This window comes from Mesoplodon bidens (genome assembly GCF_964165515.1).
Source record: "Mesoplodon bidens genome assembly, chromosome: 4".
Taxonomy (NCBI): Eukaryota; Metazoa; Chordata; class Mammalia; order Artiodactyla; family Ziphiidae; genus Mesoplodon; species Mesoplodon bidens.
In genome coordinates, this window is record NC_138160.1 from 147491428 (window position 1) to 147514532 (window position 23105).

Sequence of the window (23105 nt, forward strand, 5' to 3'; positions counted from 1 at the left end):
GCGGGAAAGGCTCTTTCCCAGTAGGCGTCGAGGCCGGGCCTCTCCCGTCAGCTGCACCCTTGAGTCTCCAAGGGCGCCTGCCCGCCTGGAGGCGCAGCTGCGCACGTGTGTCAGGGGCCGAGCCCTGACCACCCCCTGCCCCCGCCCCACAACAGACCCTGCACCTCCCGCCACCTTCCTGGCTCATCCAGGGCAGCGCCGTCCTGCTGTAGGCTCATCCTTGTCCCCCCTCCTCCTCCCACAGCCCGCATCCAATGCTCCTTGACCTTCAGACCCATCCGGAATCAGACCACTTCTCCCCACCCACCCACCATGGCCACAGCCTCCCTACCATGACACCCGGTCAGTCTGCCGTGGGTGAGGCGGGGCTGTGTGGTGGGGAGATGGGCCTCCTGTCCACCTAGTGTCACTGACATGCGATGCTCAGCCAGTCGGGACGACACCAGGTAGCGGCGTCTGGGGGTGCGGTGCGCAAACCCCGCCGGCGCTCGCTCAGCCTACAGGGGAGGCTCTGCCTTCGCAGAGCCCGTAGACCAGCCTCCCTTCCGGGTCACCTCTCATCGCCGGAGAGGGTGACAGTGAACCCATTATTGCTTCGGAGGCTGCCGGTGGCATCTGTTCTCTCTGTACTTACCTCTACTCAGGAGGGAGTTAACCGCACATCCTTGGTGTCAGTGTCCATGTAGTCACCCAGCAAGGAAGTCTGCTTTTCGTGTAATTCTTGGGATTTGGCCCAGGTGCTGAGGAGCAGAAGCAATCATCTTGCCCAAACCTTCCTTTTCACGTTGGGCCAGTCGTGTCAGGCGCCGGGCGGGGTCTCAGCCTCCATCTCTCAGGACCTGGTCCGGGGCCCCTTCCAGGCCTCCACCTCGCGGCCTGAGGATCCTCCTGAGGACTCGCCCGGGCGCTCAGACCCTGAGACATTTGGGCCCCTGGTCCCGGCTTCTCCCTCCCACAGAGGACTCCCATAGAAGCAGCCTATGCTCCCCAGCCAGGGCGGCAGAGACAGGAAGAGCCTCCTGTTTCCATATCCAGAGGCTCTCGGCTCTCCTCGTGCTGGGGTCCCCTCCGCTCTGCGGGACCCCTCCTCCTCTCCATCAGCGTTTCTTGAGGCATCTTCACGGGGTGCAAACGTGGGCAGACCCGGTTCGGTTCTGTCTCTGCTTCCCGGAGCTCCCGTTTCAGCCGGGAGACAAGCGATAGAAAATGAATGCTTGTGTCGGCAAGCAGTGCTCTGGAAAACCCTGGGGCTCAGGGGCCAGCAAATACCAGCCCTTTGTCACCTGGATCCTGGATCCTGAGCCAATTGAAACTAGACAACGGGGCAACAGACAGAACCCAGTTCTCCCCTGTGGCTGGTGAGGCTGCTATGGGAAGGCTCGTAGCTGGTGGGACAGGCACCCCCCGCTGTGAGCGCAAAGCCGGCCGGGGGCATACCGGCAAGAAAGGAGCAGCTTCACTGTGCCACCCATGGCCCTCCTTCCCAACTTCCCGGTGGTGTCAATCCCTTAGCCCCAGAGTCAAGGCAGCGGGGGGCGGGGTGAGTGCAGGGGGGCCTCAGGGGTGGGGAGGAGGGTGCCTCGTGGGGCAGGCCGTGCGCAGTGATTAAACCACTTAAGGTCACAGTTTGTTCATAGCATCAAAGACGGAGGGGTCAGAACAAGGGGCGCCGAGGAGATGGCCCCTAAGCGTGGGAGCCGGGGGCCGGAGCAAAGCCTTGGAGAGAGAATGGGGGTGCTCTGCTACCTTTGTGTAGAAAGAGCACATTTAAGGAACGTTTGAAAATTATACATCTAGGTGACTTGATGGAAAGCAGAAACCGTGATGTTCTTTCCCAAAGGGGGAACTGAAGGACCCTTCCTGTTTCCCTCAGCCCCTGGCTGCTGCCCCCTCCTCCCCACGTCCCCGTGGTAACTGCCCCCATTCACCCACTGGTGGGGGTGGGATCCCCCTGCGGGGTCACGGGCGCGGCCAGCACACGACATCCCACAGCACACGGACAGGTGAGTGGACAGCTGTTCCCGTGCACCCAGAGCTGCATGAGGCACGCTTCGTGGTGACAGGAGGGCCGGCGGCCCCTGGTTCAAACCTGTTACTCGGATGGGCAGCTGGGCTGGTCCCTCAGTGGGGAGGTGGTGTGGCAGAGACCTCATCTGTGGGGCAGCTGGGGAGGACCCACTGCCGGCTCTGCCCGGGGCAGCACCTAACCCCAGGCCTCATGCTACGCCTCACACACTCCTCCTCAGCCCCACCCGCACAGACCCGCTCTCAGCTCCTTGGTGTCACATTGACACATCTGGTCCCGACCTGCACCCTGAGTGCCAGCCCAGCACTCCTCCCCCTCCTCCCAAAAGCAGAACCCATCACCCCAGCCCTTCTGGATGCCAGAGGTCTGTCTTTCTGTTAGAGCAGGGGTCACCGGTCCACAGGCCTGTTAAGAACGGGGTGCACAGCAGGAAGTGAGCGGCAGGGGAGCCAGTGAAGCTTCACCTGCTGCTGCCCGGCGCTCCTCCAGTCACTCGCGTTCCCGCCTGAACCCTCCCCCCTCCCCCCACCGTCTATGGAAGACCGGTCCCTGGTGCCAAAAAGGTTGGGGAGCGCTGTGTTATAGGACCTTCTGCTCTGTCAGTCCCCCAGGGCCCCTTCACCTGCACCTTTGACCTTTTCCCCACCTTCATCCTGCACATCCAGCCCAGGCCCACCCCCTGCCTCTGAAACTCTCCTTATTCTAGCATCCCTGCCACCAGCTGACCCCACCACCCGCCTCTCACTCAGGTCCATGTTAGAGCGGGGAGGCTCCAGGGAGGAAACGAAGGCACGTGTCAGGTTCACTTTAAAATGGCAGGAGGGGGCCTCCCTGGCGGTCCAGTGGTTAAGGCTCCACGCTGCCGCTGGAGGAGACGCGGGTTTGATCCCTGGTCGGGGAAGTTCTGTATGCTGCGAGGCGTGGCCCCAAATGAACGAACAAACAAAAGCGTTGTAAAGCAACTATACTCCAATGAAAATGAGTTTAAAATAAGATAAAGTGGCAGAGGCGGTGTGTGGGGCTTAGAGGAAGTAAATTGGCCCTGAGGTGATGATTGTTGAAGCAGGAGTTCATGAGTCTGTTCTCTCTACCTCTGTGCGTGTTAAAACGTTTCCCTAACGAAACGTGTCTAAAAGGGCGACGCGAGCAGACTTCGCAGCCTTTGGGCTGTCTGGGCGGGGCCGCGACCTGGCTTGCAGGGCCGAGCACCAGAGGGGGCCGGGGGTAGGGGGGTGGGGCGGCGATCTCCCAGGGAGAAGGACAGAGGGTGTGGGAGCACAGAGAACAGGGGCCCCAGCAGCAGGGAGCCCCATCCGGATCCTGACGCGGAATCCTGCCTCTGGCCTCGTTCCCGCACTCGCTCTTCCAACTCCAGACCTCCCTCCGTAGGGGAACAGTCTTGAAGCCAGAATCAAACCGCAGCCTTCGGGGCGCTCTGCAGCGGGTGCAAAGGGGGCGGGGGGGGGCAGCCTCCCTCGATGTGGGAACTGAGCTCTCTGTGTGGACAGTTCTGAATCAGTGCTGACCTCTGGGGGCCTCGACTTCGGCCTTGGATCCTTTTCCCTGCCGTTGGCCTGAGCACAAAACCTGGCACACGAGCCTTTCAGTCTTTTATTCAGTTTCCTGTTTGTTTTCCTCTCAGTCCTGAGTACAGGGACTGCGGTGGTGTTACCTTAACGCGGGGCGCCGTGCCGGTGGGCCGTGGGGTTTTCCTTCATCTTCCTTTCCCGTGTGCTCAGATCAGCTCCATCCCCCTAGGTTTAGGAAGCATTTGGTGTGCGAGGCCTATGGGGGTTTCAGTCTCCATCACGGGCAGGTTTTTATAAATTAAGTCAAGGAACCTGAAAGCTTGGCTAGAAATCGAAGGAATAAACAAGCAAGTGACAAGAAGCTATTAAGTAATGAACGTGCCCCAGATTGAACCTGAATGGGTGACAGTAGAGGTGAGTTTCCCCGTCGTGTTGGAGGACGGAAGGCGTGTGGTGCTGTCGGTGCGTCCACGCCAGCACTCGGCCTATCTTGTCCATCCAGCTCCAGTGGCTCTTGGATAATTACGAAACCGCGGAAGGCGTGAGTCTCCCCAGAAGTTCGCTCTACAACCACTACCTTCGCCACTGCCAGGAACACAAGCTGGACCCCGTGAACGCGGCCTCCTTTGGGAAGCTGATCCGCTCCGTGTTCATGGGCTTGAGGACGCGGCGGCTGGGTACCAGGTGGGTTGGTGAGGGTGTCTGGCAGCCCTTGCGCCCGCCCCCCACCCTCCTATTCCCTTATACAGACATCAAGCTTCGGGAGAACGTGAGGCTCCCTCCTCCTGCCACGTCCTGACGTCCACGGCTCCGGGTGCACCTGGAGTTGCCCTGAATTGGCGGTAGCCTGGGCCCAGCCTGGCCACCCGTGGGCCGTGATCGCTTCTTTCCTGGTGACGGGACACGGGCTTCACCTCCGCTCTCTCCCTTCGTTTGAAATTTTCCATAGCAGCCTTTTTATTTTATTTATTTATTTATTAACATCTTTGTTGGAGTATAATTGCTTTACAATGGTGTGGTAGTTTCTGCTGTATAACAGAGTGAATCAGCTATATGCATACGTATATCCCCATATTCCCTCCCTCTTGCGTCTCCCTCCCACCCTCCCTATCCCACCCCTCTAGGTGGTCACAAAGCACCGAGCTGATCTCCCTGTGCTATGCGGCAGCTTCCCACTTGCTATCTATTTTACATTTGGTAGTGTATATATGTCCATGCCACTCTCCCACTTCATCCCAGCTTACCCTTCCCCCTCCCTGTGTTCTCAAGTCCATTCTCTATGTCTGCGTCTTTATTCCTGTCCTGCCCCTAGGTTCTTCATTACCTTTTTTTTTAGATTCCATATATATATGTGTTAGCATACGGTATTTGTTTTTCTGTTTCTGACTTACTTCACTCTGTATGACAGACTCTAGGTCCATCCACCTCACTACAAATAGTTCAGTTTCGCTTCTTTTTATGGCTAAGTGATATTCCATTGTATATACGTGCCACATCTTTATCCATTCATCCGTCGATGGACACTTAGGTTGCTTCCATGTCCTGGCCATAGCAGGCTTTTTAAATAGCAGCCTCTGGATTGTCTAGTCGAGGTGGAGTTACCATGTCCTGATGCTTTTTGCTGTGCCTGGACCGATCCACTGTGGGCTGCTCTTGGCAGACAGCAGGCGGGAATCTTTCTCCCTCCACCCCGACCCGGGCAGTAGCGTTTGGCTCCTCCCACTAGGCAAAGACAGCCTTGCTCTGTTCAAAGCGGGGGTGGGGGGGGCTTGGCCCACACGTGAGATCATCTTGCACGGCTTTGACCTGTGGCCGGGTGAAGGTGCACACACGTGGGTCTCGGCGTTCACTCACCCCCTCCCAGAAGTGGGCATGCTGGTTGTCTTAAAGGACGGGGCCAGGAGAGTTCTCTACCACCTTGGGATCCCTGACGGAGGACATCCTTACAAAACATGGGCAGCCAGAGTGGGGCAGGGAGGAGGAATCCATGACCTCTGGGGACACGGCCACCGCTGCCCTGGGGCCTTTCCAGATGGCTCCTGGGGCCTCCACCTTCAGAGGGTCCCAGATGCTGGCCTCAGAATTGGGGCTCGTCCTCCCCGCTTTCCCCCTCCGAGCACCAGTTCAGCCCGCACCTCACCTGGGAAGGACCCAGGCTCCCCGGCTTGTCCGTGTTGCCAGCTCAGGGAAAATGGCAGCCCGTGAGCTGGGGGTGTTTGCAAGGCCGTGTGTCTGTCCTTCCCTCCTGATGAGCCCCTTCTGACCTGTTTCCTTAAGGAAATTATTTAAAACCCTTTGAGCATCATTTCTCCCATAATAAAATAAGGTAGTGTTTCCCAAACTGTACCATTTCTAAAACGTGTTATTAGATGCTTGGAAGGGGAGAGTTAATAATAGTAATTATTATTTATTATAATAATAAGTATTATTATTATATTATTATTATTATTATATTATTATTGTTTATTATAATAAGTATTATTATTGCTATTATTATTATTATTAGACCATGCTGGGTTAAACAAAGTTGAACTGGCTTTTTTACTGCAGGACTTCTCAGAGCCTTTATCATACTAAAATACAAGGGGGGAGTCTCCCAGAGGGGGAAGTCATTACAGAATTTCCTGAACCTCTCTGACCACGGGACAGCCCATGAACGTTGCCCACACGGTCCAGGGAACACTGGCCCCAAGAGCCCAGGGAGAAGGGCCAGGAAAGAGCCCTGTCTTGTGGTTCAGGACATCTGCAAAGAGAGCTGACCCCAGATGTTTGGTTCCTAGGGGCAACTCCAAGTATCATTACTACGGGATCCGTCTGAAGCCAGACTCTCCCCTGAACCGGCTGCAGGAGGACACGCAGTACATGGCCATGCGGCAGCAGCCTGTGCATCAGAAGCCCAGGTGGGTGAGCTGCCCGGCCGGCCTCAGGATCAGCCAGCCCGCTGAGAGGTTTCACTAGCAGGAATGGAGGGAGAGGGGTTTCTCGAGCATTGACCACAACCTGGAAATGGACGAAACATGGATGGAGTGGAGAAAACCAGTTCACATTCGCCCCCACCCCGGCGTCCTGGGAGAGCCCTGCCTTTCACTTGCACCTGGCGTGGAGTGAGGCCAGCAGGACGCAGGCAGTCTCAGGGTCACAACAGAAGTGAGTGGAAGGTGCACAGATCTCCCACGTGCCCCCCACACCCCGGCCTCCAGTGCTGTGCCTCTGTTACAGTTGATGAACCCACATAGACCCGTTCTTGTCACCCCAAGTCCATAGCCGACATTAGGGTTTACTCTCTGTGTCGTACACGCTGTAGCTTTGGACGAAGGTGCAATGACCTGTATCCACTATTAGAGGATGGTACAGAGTAGTTTCACTGCCCTAAAAACTCTCCCTGTCCCTCCTGTTGGTCCCTCCTCCCCGCCAACCTCCGGCAAGCGCCCATCTTCTTTTACTGGCTCCATAGTTTTTGCCTTTTCCAGAATGCCATGGAGTTAGAATCACAGATCTTTGACTTTTCCTCTCTGTCTTCAAAGAAAGAGAGAGAACACTGAACATAACCCCAGAAGCCAGGATAAAGAAGCTTACACACTTAGGTTGCTGCTTCCTCCTGACCTTTGGATCTGATGGCTGGAAAGGCCTGGTCATTTTCTGGAATGTTCTCTGCCTCACAGACCTGCTCATCTTTTAAGGCAGGGGTCAGCACACTTTTTCTGTAAAGGGCCAGAGAGCACATATCTTCAGCTTCGCAGGCAGACACTGTCTGTGGAGACGCTTCAGCTCTGCCCGTGTAGCGTGAAAGCCTTCACAGACCAGGTTAAAGCAACGGGTGTGGCCATGTGGCCATCAAACTTTATTTTCAAAACAAGGGGCAGAAATGGCCCTCTGCAGCCCTAGTTGGAGACGCCCCGTTCAGGGCCCCACTCGAATACCAGCTCCCTGGCCCCTTCCACTCATCCCTCTGCCCGCCTCTGTCCCCGGCCCCTCTCCGGGGTCCATTCTGCTCCAAGGCAGGGATGCACCCCACTCTCTTCCACGTGGCACCTTCGTGCCTCAGCTGAGCTGCGTGGCTGACACCCCATTTTAGCTGCTCTAAGGGGTCCCAGTGACTCCCAACCACGTGGCCGATCACGGGAGTTGGAGGTCGCAGGAGAGAGCCTGGAACATTCTCCAGGGCCAGGAGTCCATCCTGTACCTGATCGTCCACAGACAAGGACTCTGTAGCTTCCGTTGTGGGGTTCGGGCCACAGGGTTGTGCCATTGACACTTAGAGCCACCCACCCCACCAAAGTCAGGTGGTCCATATACCTCTGAGCGGCGTCCTCCCTCCTCCCAGTGAGCCTTGCCCTACATCCCACAAGGAAAGGCGCTCCCAGCTCAGGACAGGTCCCTCGCACCCATCCCACCTGGCATGCGCATCCCTCAGGGCTCAAGCAAGTCATCCCAGGAAGCCCTTCTCTGTTACGTTTCTCAGTTTGCTGCCTGGACAGGCTGTCCACTGCTTTCTGGCTCAGGGCAAAACAAAAGTCTCAGAATGTGCTTTGAGATCACATAATAGTAAGACGTTTGGGACTCTATGTAAAGAAGTTCACTTGTCTTCTAAGAGAGAAGTGTTAGAATATATACATGTAATAGCAACCCGGGTGTCCATCAGCAGATGAATGGATAAACAAATGTGATCCATCCATACAGTGGAGTGGTATTCAGCCTTCAAAAGGAAGGAGATTCTGACACACACTACAACATGGTTGGACCCAGAGGACGTGATGCTCAGTGAAATAAGCCAGACACAAAAGGACAAATCCTGTCTGATTCCACTTATGCGAGGTCCCTAGAGGAGTCACAGCCATAGAGACAGGAAGTAGATGGTGGGGGCCAGGGGCTGGGGGAGGGGAAGGGGGAGGTCCGTGTTTCATGGGGACAGAGTTTCAGTTTGGGAAGATGAGAAAGTTCTGGAGATGGATGGTGGGGCTGGTTGCCCGACAATGTGAATGTATTTAATGCCACTGAGCTGCGCACTTAAAAGTACCATTTTAATGGTAAATTTTGTGTTTTCTATTTGACCACAAGTTTTAGAAAATTACACACACACCCCAAACTGAATCCTGCTCTGTCCTCCGCTCCTTGGGCCCCTTCTGGGCAGTGCTGTTAGGGCCTCACGGTGGCACACGTGTTCCCTGCCCAGGTACCGGCCAGCCCAGAAGACGGACAGCCTTGGGGAGAGCGGCTCGCACGGCAGCCTGCACAGCACACCTGAGCATGCCATGGCTGCCCAGAGCCAACACCACCAGCAGTACATCGGTGAGCCCTCCACCCCGGCGCAGGGCCTGCTGGCAAGGCTCTGGGGCCACTCGGCACCACTGGGGCTGGGTTTCGGCACCAGCAGCATCTACAGGGATGCTTTAGACAGTTTTCTTGTATATCACCTTTTCAATTACGTAGAAAGTTCTAGATAAACCTTCTTTGTGGAATCCCTGAGACTTTGGAATAATCAGCATGTTCCTCCCAAATTAATGGATATTAATCCAAAAATAATGGATTAAAGTGACCATCATAAAAATAAGTAAATAAGGGGAATTCCCTGGTGGTCCAGTGGTTAGGACTCCGCGCTTCCACCGCAGGAGGCACGGGTTTGACCCCTGATCAGGGAACTAAGGTCCCACAAGCCACGTGGCTCGGCCAAAAAATTAAAATGTAAAATGTACTAAACTGAAAAAAAAATGAAATGCCCATCGGAAAGAAGACTGGATGTACTTTCAGCTGAGCCGGGCCCCTCCCTGGGAGAGTCCCTCCCCAGCTGGCACCGTCCCTGCCCCGGAGTGACGGGATACGCTAAAGACACGGGTGGCCTCCGTGTACTTTAGTGTATCTTTGAGCCCCGACTGAACCCTCCCCTGTTGTGTCTTCTGGAGACGCTGTCACCCACCTGGGCGCGTGCCCCCAACACTGGGGGGATGGAGCGCGCAATGTGTGCCAGGCCAGGGCCCTGTGCTTTGTGCGTCACCGGGAGCTGACGATGTTGTCCCCTCCCTGCACCTGAGAAAACCAAAGCTTAAGAGTTGTGTGGTGTGAGAGGGGCCAGGGCTGTCATGGGGTCACCAACACGTACGGCCGGCGTCCCCAGCCCTGCTGACCTGCCCCCGCGTTCCCCCCCGCCCCCGCCCCAGATGTGTCCCACGTCTTCCCGGAGTTCCCGGCGCCCGACCTGGGCAGCGTCCTGCTGCAGGAGAACATCACGCTGCACGACTTCAAGGCCCTTCAGCTGGCCTACCGGCGGCACTGCGAGGTAACTGCCCCCCGAACCCCCAAACCCCGAGCCCTGGGGGCTCCGGTGGGCGCCTCGGTCAGCTGCGTGAGGTCAGCGCCAGAGCATCGCTGGGTCTCCCCGCCGGTGACAAGGAGCAGACGGGACTGGCCCCCCCTCCCTCTGGCCAAGGAGCGGATGGAATCTTCCTTCATTCACTCCCATCCCCTCTCGTGGTCCGTCTGGGTTTGGAAAGACCCCTCTGCAGCCCGTATCCCGGCCGCTTGCTTGGCCCATTCTGATGGCAGACATATGGTGTGAGTACAGCGGAGTGTTTATCCAGCCGTGTTTATTCCTAGGCCACTTTAGATGTCGTGATGAACCTCCAGTTCCACTACGTTGAGAAGCTGTGGCTTTCCTTCTGGAATTGTAAAGCCTCCTCCAGCGACGGCCCTGCCTCTCTACCTGCCAGGTACTGCCCGTCAGCCCCCAGACAGGCCTCAGTTTCACGGGCCCTGGGTTTGCCCTGCAGACCGTCTCCTGCTGACACCCACAAATGCACCAGCTTTCCAAGAATCCGCGCTCAGACCCGCTCACGCACGTGTGGTCTTTCCCCTGACTTGGTGTGCGACTCGTATGGCGTGTCCCTTTGTTCGGCGAGGATCTCAGGGGTGACCACGGGGCAGGGAGCTTGCCTGCACCAGGTGATCCTGCAGCCTCACTCGGCTTATCCCGCGAGGGCAGGCCCCGGGCTGACGGCTCACCTGTGTCCCCGTGACCCCGTTCCCCGCAGTGACGAGGAGCTGGAGGGCGCCGTCCTCCCCAAGGACAAGCTGGTATCTCTGTGCAAGTGCGACCCCGTGCTCAGGTGGATGAGGACCTGCGACCACATCCTGTACCAGGCGCTGGTGGAGATCCTCATCCCAGACGTGCTGCGGCCCGTGCCCAGTAAGCGCCCCTCCCCACACCCCTGCCCGCGACCTCCCCAGAGGAGACTCCCAGAGCGGAGGCCAACCGAGGTCGCGGGACAGCCTCGGCGGGGGGGGGGGGTGGGGGGGGGCTGAGTCGGGTTCTAACCCGCTTCCCCAGCTGATCTGACGCTGAGCTCGGCTTCCTCCCAGCACTGTGAGTCTGCAGCATGAAGGGGTGGAGTCTTCAGACTGTCTCCAGATCCCAGCGGCCTTGACTGAGGAAGGGAGAGAAAAGGAGATGGTGGCCCTTGATGGCTACACCCGTCTGGGGCTGATGCGGGCCGTGGGGACCCTCCCAAGGCCTCTGCCCCCACCCGCCCTTGTGGCCTCCGGAGGTGGTGACAACACCCGCCACCAGGGGGCGCCCGCCTGCAGGCCCCCTACATAGGGGCTGTCCCTCGGGCCCCCAGGACCCTGAGGGCGCGAGTCTAGACCCTGTGAGGGCGAGGAGGCCGGGTGCTGAGCCTCCCTCTTCCCGAATGGCTGCCTGTAAACATCCGTGCCTGTTAGCACTGGGGAACCTCCGTCTTTTTGATGACCTGGTCTGCTGCTTTTTTTTTTGCCAGAAAATGGGAAACAGCAAAACCGTTGCAGTTCTCCTTTGGCCTTGCCTGCCTGGAAACTGTTCAGTGTAGTGTGCTTTTAGAGTCTCTGTGTATTAAGGTTTGAAATTGGGGAGTATTTCCTTTTATAACACTAGGGATGGTTTTCCTTTTTCAAAAAAATGTATTTCTTTTTTTTTTTTTTTTTTTGTGGTACGTGGGCCTCTCACTGTTGTGGCCTCTCCCGTTGCGGAGCACAGGCTCTGGACGCGCAGGCTCGGTGGCCATGGCTCACGGGCCCAGCCGCTCCGCGGCATGTGGGATCTTCCCGGACTGGGGCACGAACCCGCGTTCTCTGCATCGGCAGGCGGACTCTCAACCACTGCGCCACCAGGGAAGCCCAAAAAAAATGTATTTCTTATTGCAAGCCATCTCAGAATAAATTTGGAAGTTGGTAGAATATGTTTACATGCATGTGTGTGTATCAGGGTCTCCCCCCCCTCCACTCAACCCAGTGACATCAGCGTGGGTCCGTCTCCGGGGGGCGATCCTGGGCACTGTGGCCCCATCCCCTCTATGCCAGGAGCTGCCCCCGTGTGACAACCATGATGTCCCCAAACATGGCCCAGTGTCCCCTGGGGTCAGGATCACCCCAGGTGAGAACTGCCAGCATAGACGGGTAGATGAGCAGAGATCAACGGCGCTGGCCCTAAGTCCTGCCTCACTAAGTGCCCTAAATTCTCACCATCTCTTCTCCTCTGTGTTGCTTGTTCTCAGTGGGTGGTCATTTCCACAGCATGTGCATCTCTTACACGTGATCTGATTCTGACAGGCAAGACTGCCTTTCTCACAGTTAATACTCGTGTCCCCCAGGTACCCTGACACAGGCCATCCGCAATTTTGCCAAGAGCTTGGAAGGCTGGTTGACGAACGCCATGAGTGATTTCCCACAGCAGGTCATCCAGACCAAGGTAACAGTCGGGGTTGGGGTCTGGGTCTCCAGACCACGCTGGGGGGTGGGGGAGGGGAGGGCAGAGGCTACAGCCTGGGGCCCCCTTGGGCCCCGCTGTGCTATGAAGGGAGGGGGCTCCTGTCCCTCTGCCCCCAGGGAACTTGAGGACCGCTGGGCCCCAGAGAAAGGGGGCTGCTGCTGTGTGTCCTGAGGGTAAGTGGTCCTTCCAGGAAGGCCCAGGGCTGCTGCTGGTGGAGGACAGGTGCTGGCTGGGAGCGCCCGACAGCAGATGTCTTTGCTGTGATACTTTTGGGTTGATTCAGAGCAGATCGAGTGTTGCTCTGCTCATCACAGGAGAGGGATTTAATCTCCTTGTGGTCACCCTTACTGCTCGCGTCTCGACCACAGATCAGAATGTAAAACATGGCCATGAGGCCTACTTGTGGAAAAGAGGTGATCCCGTTCCCTTCTCGAGAGCATTCTTACGGCCTCAGACAGGTAGGGCCAGATCTGGGCATCCCGCCTGCCTGCTCCCCACAAGCTGGAGTTGACTGGTTAGGCCAGTGAGTCTAAAACGTCGGGATGCTTAGGAATCGCCTGGGTAGCTGTCCAGAACTGCAGATTTCCAGGCCACACCCCACAACGTCTGATCCAGTGGTGCCTGGGAATTGGTATTTTTACCGTCCCTCCCAGAGAGCCAGAGGAATCCTAGAAGCCAGGGCCTGGCTATGCTGTCCTGAATTCCATCTCACCTGTGCTGTGGCGTCTGCTGTAGATGCCACTCCATGCATTGGTGACGCCTGTCTGATTCTCCATTTTGGGGTCTCTGAGACTGTCCGGAGGGCGGGTCCCTCTCCCCTGCCAGAACAGCTCTCTCTTGGTCCCTCTGCCGCCATGCCCCTGAGAAGGGAGACAGGCTTAGCCTCACACCTTCCTGGGCCCCAGGTCGGCGTGGTCGGCGCCTTCGCGCAGACCCTGCGGCGCTACACGTCGCTCAACCACCTGGCGCAGGCAGCCCGGGCAGTGCTGCAGAACACGGCGCAGATCAGCCAGATGCTCAGCGACCTCAACCGCGTGGACTTCGCCAACGTGCAGGTGACTCTCCTGCGCACCTCCCCGCGGCCTGGGACCAGGGCACGCGGACCCGGCTTCCACCCGCTAGAAAAATGCACACACCCACCAAACTCAGCCTACCGCAAAACCGGCCCCACACCCGGGCCCGGCTCACGTTTCTGTTGCATGAAAAGGGTCGGGGTTGAAGCGCCCACAGTCATCAGGGACCCCCGGGCTCCACTGCGTGATCGTCCCCCTGGCCTCCAGGCTCTGGGACGACACCCTGGTCCATTTTCATTAAAAATTTGCCTTCCCACTGCCATGTTCACGGCTCTCTCCTCTGGGCTTAGGAAAGCGCAGCTGCCATCAGGGGAGTCCTGCTGCTTTGTTTACGTCTAGTGTAGGCCCTGAGTTTGTCCACCGAATAAACAAAAACACACACATAGAGGAGTGGCCACTTAGAAATAACACAATGCGAAGATGTGGTACAGCCTGGGCCTAGGATGCAGGGAGCCTGGATTTAGGCCCTTGGAAGCCGGGCAGGTTCCCTCTGGATGGCCATCCGTCTCTGCCCCATGAAGCGGGTGCCGAGCTCGCAGTTGGAAAAGGTCAAGAGCAGCAGGTGTCTGTGCTTGTGTGTGTCCGGCCTAGGGCCGCACCCGGGAGACATCGCTGTCCCTCCGTCCTGACCCAGCCCTCGCCTGCCCGCGCCCTACAGGAGCAGGCCTCTTGGGTGTGCCAGTGCGAGGAGGCCGTGGTGCAGCGGCTGGAGCAGGACTTCAAGCTGACCCTGCAGCAGCAGAGCTCCCTGGACCAGTGGGCCAGCTGGCTGGACAACGTAGTCACGCAGGTCCTGAAGCAGCACGCGGGCAGCCCCAGCTTCCCGAAGGCTGCGCGGCAGTTCCTGCTGAAATGGTCCTTCTACAGGTAGGTGTGCCCTCGATCTCCCAGAGAGCTCCAGGCCTGGGAGGGAGGCCAAGGCCCAGAGACGCAGACCAGCCTGTGGGCCTCACTCCTGGGGGCTCCCGGGGCAGGGCCAGAGCCCCCTGGGGCCTAAAACTGGGTTACAAAGGCTTCTGCAGACAGAAACCGTCATCTCGGGCCCACCTGCTGGAGAGACACGGCAGCTCAAGCACGAGCCTTTGTTTCTGCCCCCAGAGCATCCCCACGGAGTGAGGTAAAGGAAGAATCTAGAGAGAACAGGAGCGCAGGTGGTGGCAGATGGGAGATAAGAACCAGGTGGGGAATCGCGGTGCGAGGGGCCAGCTAGGACAGCAACAGGATGAAAACAGGATGCAACGTGAGCCTTTATCCCCTCACTGCCAAGTGCAAGCAGGGGGCAGGGACGGGCGTCGACTCCCCACAGGATGGTCCTGGGCAAGGGTTAGGTGGACATGTTTTAAAACGATGTGTAACTGTATTATAGTGAATTAGGTGTGTGTGTGTGTGTGAATGTAAGGAGATTTATTTCAGGGAACGGGCAGGCGTGATCGCGGGGCCAGCACGTCCGAAGTCCGTAGCAGGGACTGGCGGGCTGGACGCTCAAGCCGGGGAGCAGATGCTGCTGTCCGCAGGCGGGGACCCCTTCCTCCTCCGGGAAAACTCAGTTTTGCTCCCAAGGCCCCTCTGCTGACTAGGTGAGGCCCACCCCCAGTGTGGAGGCTGAGCTTCTCCACCTCAAGTCGAGGGATGGTGGACGGGAACCATGGCAACGCCTAGACTAATGTTTCACTGAATCACTGCCCATCACTGACACAGAAGACTAACCGTCACAGAAAGTAAACATGAGAGAGAAAAACATATGGAGAAAGAAAAAAGAACGTGAGAAAGAGAACCCATGAAAGAAAACCAAGAGAGAAAGAAAAAGACATGAAAGGATCAATCCCGGCAGTTTACTATCCAGCTGATAGGAATTTTTTTTTTTTAAGAGAGAGAAAACGGAGGGAAAGAAAATAATAACTAAGGGCTCAAGTTTCCGCGAGCTGCCGGGTTCCCCGCCCAGTGGATGAGCTTCCAAGCCTCACTGTGACATTCAGACACCTAGGATAAGAGAAGATCATAAAGGCTTCCAGGGAGAAAACAGCAGGTCACACTGCAGGCCAGGAACCAGAGCAGCATCAGACTTGGGTGCGGCCATGCAGGGCCCAGGAGGCAGGGGAGCCGTGTAGTCAGGATGCCGAGGGAAAGCTGTTCCCACGCTGCACTTCTCACCTGGGCGAACGGGAGCGGGGAACCCTGCCCGGCCCGGAAAACGTGGGCTGTGCTCACCCAGAGAAGCCCTGCGGTGGAGTTCCGGTCCCAATCAGCGATAAACACGTGGAAGTGGAGCGTTTTGTTAAACGGAGGCAATCAGCTGTTGTCTGCCTGCAGGCCGTGCAGGACAGCCCGCCAGCCAGCTGTGGCCCAGGGCTCAGGTCGCTGTCCACCTGGCTGTGCAGATAAATGTTATTGGCATGAGGCCAGGCCCATTCGTGTACAGATCCTTAGCAGCGTTGAGCAGTGACGAGCAGAAGACAACCGTCTGGCTCTTAACGGAGAGTTTCCTGACCCCTCGGCCAGCTGCTGGCCCAGTCACTCCCTGTCCCCAGCGCCGTCCTCATGCTCTGCCCTGGCCTGCTGGCCTCAGGGCCTCTGCACTGCCCTCCCCTGCCTGGAGCCTCCTTCCCCAGGGAGCCCTGTGGCCCGATCATCCTCAGAGAAGCCTGTAGACCTCCCGAGTGAAATAGCGTTCCCCTTCTCGACCTCTGTCCCCTGCGCCTGGCTTTTCTTCCATTGCCTGTCACCCCGTTCTCCGTTTGCTTGTCCGTTGCCTGTCTCCTCGACAATCACCCGTGTCTCCTCAAGAGCCGGGACGTCGCCCTTGTTCACTGCCGCTTCTCAGCATCCGAATGTTGAGTGATGAATGAACAAGAAAGGGATTGTAAGCCTGACTGACCACGTGGCTCAGCTGTGGACTACACCCCATCACCACAGAGGGAACAGGATTTCGTCAAAAAGTGCGATAAAGCAACACTGGGGTGATGGGGGAGGAACGGAGTCGGAGTCGGTGGCTGCAGAGAAAGCCGGTGGGGACTCAGCCCCCGCCCCCGTGGCCGGAAGTCGTGACCTGAGGAATCGGGACTGGCAGGGTGACCCCGTGACTTACACTGCAGAGATGAGAACCCAGCCGAGGCTTGAAAGTGGCTGTGCCCTCCGTGCGAGGGGGCTGCTTTTCTCTGTAACGACGGAGGCTCCACCTGACTCCAGCTTGTTGAGTTTAAGGGACTTGTCTCTGTAGCGTCCACCAGCAAATGGACAGCGGTGGGCAGGGGCTGGGTGAGCTGACGGCTGGGCTCGAGTCCAGCTTCTCCCAGTGGAGTTTCACTGATGTTCCCACTGCAGAAAGTCGCAAGCCTGTTTGGAGAACCCAAAACATACCAAGGTGGCCATGGAGACGGTTCAGAAAAGCCTCTCGAGCCAAAGCTTCAAACCAGACACTGAGGCTTGGGGGGTGCCGGGTACCAGTGCCCGAGCCAGGGGGTCCTGCAGGGAAGGGTGCCGGGTACCCCTCTGGGTGGGCACAGAGAGGGAGGGTGGCTCGACGCATTCGGGCCTGGGGGTCTCCTGTCAGAGCAGCAGCAGCACAGACCACGTTTTAACACTTTGAAATGCAAGCAGCGTCGTTCCAGGCCTGTGTTACCGGCAGCAGCATGAAAACCAAGCACCGCTTCCAGACGTGGGGAAAGGAGGGTGGGAGGGGGTGAGGGCCCCCTTCCCAGGGACCCGTGGTCTGTGTTCACTCGCTTACCTTTAGGGGGTCAGCCATACAGAGCCAAAGGAGCTTCTGAGCAGAAAACACATCCCGAACCCCGAGCCTGTTCCCTGTGCCCACTTACGCGGCCTTTGTGTTCATTCTTTGTGAACGTTCTTCAGGTGACCTTTGCTTCCTAACGTGCTCATTTGGACACAGGCAGGCACCACCCGGGTCCCCTCCTTGGTTGCCCTTCCGGGGCATCTCGAAGCCACAGCCGGCTGGAGCCAGCTCTCCTTTGCCACTGCTGAACCAAAGTGCCGTCAGAGCGTGTCTGCACATTGGCCTGGGAAGATGCAAGAAGAATCAAGTAAACTGATTTGTTGTCGCCTGTCTTTGCTGACTTGCCCGCATGCCCCATTGCTAACACGCAAGCAGCAGCAGTTTCAACCTGTTAAAAGATAAACTGAGGCTCGTTAAATTTTCAAAAGATTCTTTGAGGGACCTCCCTGGTGGTGCAGCGGTTAAGAATCCACCTGCCAATGCAGGGGACACGGGTTCAAGCCCTGCTCCAGGCAGATCCCACATGCCGCGGAGCAACGAAGCCCATGCGCCACAACTACTGAGCCCGCTCTCCAGAGCCTGCGAGCCACAACTACTGAGCCCGCGCGCCTAGAGCCTGTGCTCCGCAGCAAGAGACGCCACCTCAGTGAGAAGCCTGAGCACTGACTGCAATGAAGACCCAATGCAGCCAAAAATAAATAACTAAATAAAAAGGTTATTTGAGCAAACATTGCTTTGAAAGCCAAAGTCGTTAACAGACTCCCCGGACAGGAGCCGGGGGAGAGGTGTTTACACAGATGGAAATGATTTGATGGCTGCAGCTTGGGTGCTCTGACTGATCTCGCCAGGTTCTGGATGCTTGGACTCCAGGGCAGCAGGGCCACCCCGGGGCGACGCCCTGTGGTTCCTCTCCTGTCTTATCCCTTCCTGTTTCTTTTCTTGCTACCACAGCGATTAGACGTCACTGAGAGTAGGTGAGTTCTGAGCTGGAGTGTCCAGGTGTTTGGGGCCACGTGGCAGTGCACGTATAGGCCAGGGTTTTTGGTCGGGTACCACGTTAAATAACTCCTTTAGATCAGCGCTCGCTTTCTCTGGAAAGAATCAGATAGTAGATCTTTTTGAGGGATAAAGTTTTCCAGGCACACAGCACATCAACGACAGGCACAGCCAATAAAACTTTATTAATGGACGCTGCAGTGTGAATTTCAGGTACTTTCCATGTGTCGTGAAATATAGTTCTTTTGACTTTTTTTGCCAACCATTCAAAACTGTAAAAACCATTCCTGGCTGGCAGGCTGGATCTGGTCTGGCTTGGGCTGCAGTTTGCCAACCCCTCCTTTGGATGAAAGAGGCAAACGTGCCCTGAACTTGAATCTTGTTTTTAGGCACCTACAACTGCTGGCTAAGGATGGGGAGGATGGGAAAGGCCGTGGGGTGGTCTGGGAGGCTGGCAGGCCCCTCACAGGCCAGCTTGGGGCTGGAGGGGAGCCTGGCGTCCCGGAGGTGCCAGCCCGTGTCTGCCACCTCAGCTCCATGGTGATCCGCGACCTCACGCTGCGCAGCGCTGCCAGCTTTGGCTCCTTCCACCTCATCCGGCTGCTCTACGACGAGTACATGTTCTACCTGGTGGAGCACCGCGTCGCCGAGGCCACTGGGGAGACGCCCATTGCCGTGATGGGAGAGGTGAGTGCCCCCGGGATGAGAGGGCCGGCCTTGGGGCCCAAGAGAACACGTGGGGGGCAGGCGGCGGGTGGGAAAAAGCTTGCCTGCCCAAACAGGACAGACTCTGGCTCCTCCGTCCCCTACTTACGTGTCCCGGGCAGGATTTCTGCCTCATTGTGGTAAAATACACAGAAAGTAAAATTTACCTTTTTAACCATCTCAGAGGAAACAATTCAGTGGCATTTAGTACATTCACAGCGTTGTGAAACCACCACCTATCTTGTTCCAGAACATTCCATCACCCCAAAAGAAAACCCCACCCCCTTGGCAGTAAACCCCCCAACCCCTGGCAACCAGGAACCCACTCTCTGTCTCTGTGGATCGGCCTGTTCTGGACGTTTCCCATCGATGGAATCACACCCTGTGTGTCCTTCTGTGTCTGGCTTCTCTCACTGAGCATCGTGTTCTCAGGGTCAGTCCATGTGGTAGCGAGTGTCGGTGCTTCTGTCCTTATGGCAAAATACTGTTTGATTGCACAGATGTGCACCACTTGGCTGATCTGTTGATAGATGGGCTGTTTCCACCTTTTGGCTGGTGTGAATCGTGCTGCTGTGAGCATTCATGTACACATTTTGTTTGAACACCCGTTTCCATTCTTTGGGGTATAGCCCGAGGAGCAGAATTGCTGGGTCATGACAGGGTTGTTTCAAGGAAGAAATGAGGCGACACTTGTAGAGCTTTTAGTACGTGATAAGCCCGTGATAAATAGCGGCTCTTCCTTCACTGACCACTCAGAGGCCACAGCCCTCCAGCGGCTCCCAGCAGGGCCCTGGAAAGTGTTAGAGGGGCCACACCCAGACACCCAGCAGCCTCAGGGCCGCTTCTCACGGCAGAAGCCCTCTCACTTACAAAGCAAAAGCCCGATTCCTCTGTGGACGAGAACATTGCTAACCTTCCCCGGCACCTGCTCTGCGGAGGGCCCTCACTCCGGGCTTCTCTCTTTCAGTTCAACGATCTTGCCTCCCTGTCGCTGACACTGCTCGACAAAGGTGGGTGTGTCTGGGCTTTCCCTCCTGTCCTGGGCCTGGTGGCGATCAGGGCGGCCCCTGGGGCGGGGACACTGGACAGCAGCCCACTGGGGGCTCAGAGCAGAGGGCCCCCTCCTGCTGGATTACGTTTAGTCCTGCTCCCTGGGTCCCTGCACACCAGGCCCCTCAGGGCAGGGCCACGGCCAGGACTGGTGCCGGGGTGGGGGCTGGCTGGGTGAGGGCCTCCTGCGGCCACGTCCAGAGGGGGAGCAGGGCAGGCGGGCCAGAGAGTGCCCCGGCCTGGGGGCCCATCCCCTGCCCCACGGAGGTGGGGGGGGCCCAACCGCCAAGGGCGACGCTGCCGGCAGCACGGCCCAGGCACGTGGGCATTGGTCATGGGGAGGAAGGCCTCCAGGTTGACTGGGTCAACCCAGGCCCAGGCGGAGGCAGTGCCCTGCCCTGGCCCCTTCGCGCCCCCTGAAGATGTGCCCCGCGCCCCACCCCGCCTCCACAGATGACCTCAGCGAGGACCGTGGAGGCAGCGAGGCCCGTTCGGAGGCCCGAGGCCGGGGCGAGCCCCTGGTGAAGCGGGAGCGCAGCGACCCCAACCACCCGCTGCAGGGCGTCTAGCTGGGCCGCGCTGCCCCGGCTCCAGTCCCAGAGCTCCGCCGCGGTAGCGCCTCCTGGATGAAGTGACCTTTACTCTGAGTGCTGGGGCCCCCAGGCCAGGGCGCCCTTAAAGGACACGCTCTCCCTCAAGAGGAAAACCGTTGCGCGCACGGCCGAGGCTCAGATGGGGCGCCCAGACCCCTTTTCCTTCTTCTGAATGTTCTTTCCCCCACCACAAACATCCGCCTCCAGAGCTGGAAGGGGCTGTGCTGAGCGAGTCGCTACCTCCACTTTGGGCATCTCCCCCTGCCAGCTGGTTCCGATTTTCACCCTGATTTGAAAAAACTCTGGCGGGTCCCGGGGAGGAAGGGATGTCCCACAGCCGTTGGGCAGCACCAAGCTGGCCATGTCCCTGCAGCCCCCCTCAGGCCCTGTGGTGGGGAGAGGCCATCTCGGTCCTCTCCCCGTGGCCTCCTGCCCTGCCGGCCGCCAGGCGCCCCGTCTCTAGACCCCAAAGGGATCAGAAGCAACCGCCAATTGCGTCCCCGGACGGCGCGCAGCCCACGGCCCCACATGGCTCAAAGAACAAGTCACCGAAGCAGGCCCGCTCATGCCATGACATTGTGGAGCCTTTCAAAATCAAACCCAGAAGCTTGATCAGCAACCAGAAGGACTGGGGATCTGTCCAGGTTCACAGCCAACGTCAAGTTAAACTGTGAGGTCTGGAATGAGTTTGTTCCAAGGGGGCCGGGAGGTCAGGGTCTCCGCTGCGCCTTTCGAGGGCAGCCATCCTGCCAAGTCTGTGCACGAACAGCCGTGCCTGAGCCCCGCTCCACAGAACCTTCCAGAATGTCTGCCTTTGAAGTAGCGATCCCAGAGCACTGTGACCCCGGTAGGTCCCATCTTGAACTGCTCAGGGTCCAAACTCTTCTCTGGGGACAAATGAATCCCAAGGGCTGTCCCAGCCCTGACCTCGAAACTCTCCGGATCTGTGTCCCTCGTAACATGTTGCACCAGTAAGCCCTGTGCCAGAGTTCTGCTCCCGAAGCAGCTGCAAAGAAGAAAGACAAACCTCTGGTCTAAGAAGCATCGGCTTCTCAAATGCAATAATTTCTCCTTTTGGAAATATGTTCATACAAATAGTTTTGTGCTCTGTTATTAGAACATTCCTTATGAATGTGTATATCGCAGTATATTCAGTCCCCCGTGTTGTTTTCTCATTCATGCAGAAGGTACTAATGTAAACTCACGAGGCCTTTAAAAACCCTACTTCTCGACAAGCAGGAGCGCTGTGCATCCCTGGCACCCGCAGGTGCCTGGGGAGAGCAGCAGGGAAGGACGAGAAATCTCATTTTAAGAAACCAAAAGCCCGTCATGATCACAATGTGCGTGTGGTCTTAAAGTTGCAGACTCAGATGAACTCAGACAGAAGGAATGTCTCTAAAGCTACATCTCCTTTCCTGGGAGACGTTCAAGCTCACGGCTCCTGGATTGTGATGCCTGCCTTTTCTTCCACATTTCTGCCTTACGCTCTGTCTAGTCCTTTGCCGGATTCTGCGAGGAGGAATATAAATGACAGTAAAGACACCAGCCTTCCGAGCCCGTTCTCGTTTCCCGTTGCAATAAACACACTGAACGTGCCCGTTGTGGGTCACAATCCACACTGCAGCCTTTGTCCCGCCGCCCACTCCAGTGGCCTTGGAGGACGCAGCCCTCCCTCCCACACTCCCCTGGCCCTGGCACAGCCAGCCTGGCCAGACCTGGGCCACACGAGCCCAGGAAGGGAGGGCTGCGGTGCTTTCCTCCGGCTCTCTGGGGAATGTTACACAAGGAGCATTTAGCAGGGCCAGAGAGGGCAAGAAAACAACTCTCAGCCCAGGATGGGCGAGACTGTTTGTAAACAGACTAAACTGGTTCAGACGCAGAATAAATCCACGCTCCGGCCGCTGACACAGCCCACTGGTTGTTTACGGGGTTTATCTGGTAAAGCGGTGGGGCCCGAACTTCAGAACCCCCTAAGAATCAGGGCGTGAGCTTCTGAAATCGCCAGTTCCTGGGCCCCATCCCCAGAGAGCCTGGTTCGTGGGCTTAAGGTGCGGGCCGGGCATCCATACTGTTGTGACCACCCACTCTGGGGGACCGTGACACAGGGGATTATAGGACTTTGAAGAAACCCTGCAGAGGAGAGCGATGCGCTCAGGAAGGGCCCACAGGTGGGAGGATGTTCCAGAAACGTGGACGCAGTTCCCTGTTAGTCGCCCATAAAAGCTGCTTCTCAGGGGCCAGGCTGGTGCCCCGTGTGCCACCAGAGATGCTCAGCCTTGGCCCCAGCCCAGGCCCCTCTGTCCGGGGTGGAGGCCCTGGGGACCCCAGGTGACACTAAAATCATCCATCGCTATCCCAGGCTGGGAACTCCAGGGCCTGCGCTTGGCTTAAGGCTCTGCTGCCACCATCTTGAAATTCTTAAGAGCTTTCCACCAAAGGGCCCATGCTTTAATTTTGCACTGGGCCCCACAAATACTGTGGCCAGTCCTGGGGAGGAGCCCTCAGGACGCAAAAACGCAGCCTCCCCTCAGCCGGGTGGCCAGGCCCTGATTCCAGGCCGATTTCTCTGCCAGGCTCTGAGAACCCAGCGGAACCCAGACTTGTCCCTACGCTCCCGTGGTTCACGATTTCAGCCCGAGGCCCTCTGAGCAGCACCAGCTCTT

At 57.6% G+C, this 23105-nt stretch overlaps 1 protein-coding gene across 1 annotated transcript in view; it reads left to right on the forward strand.

Annotated features, from left to right (window-relative positions):
- The window catches only part of RFX2 (regulatory factor X2), a 98904-nt gene extending 76846 nt beyond the window's left edge, over positions 1-22058 (forward strand). The window contains exons 7-18 of the mRNA XM_081230728.1: positions 4058-4239; positions 6336-6455; positions 8729-8844; positions 9711-9829; positions 10147-10259; positions 10581-10735; positions 12174-12271; positions 13198-13347; positions 14024-14232; positions 18628-18781; positions 19767-19809; positions 20303-22058. Coding sequence (XP_081086854.1) covers positions 4058-4239; positions 6336-6455; positions 8729-8844; positions 9711-9829; positions 10147-10259; positions 10581-10735; positions 12174-12271; positions 13198-13347; positions 14024-14232; positions 18628-18781; positions 19767-19809; positions 20303-20418 — 1575 coding nt within the window. The 3' untranslated portion in view covers positions 20419-22058. The remainder of the gene's footprint in view (positions 1-4057; positions 4240-6335; positions 6456-8728; positions 8845-9710; positions 9830-10146; positions 10260-10580; positions 10736-12173; positions 12272-13197; positions 13348-14023; positions 14233-18627; positions 18782-19766; positions 19810-20302) is intronic.
- The last annotated feature ends 1047 nt before the right edge of the window (positions 22059-23105 follow it).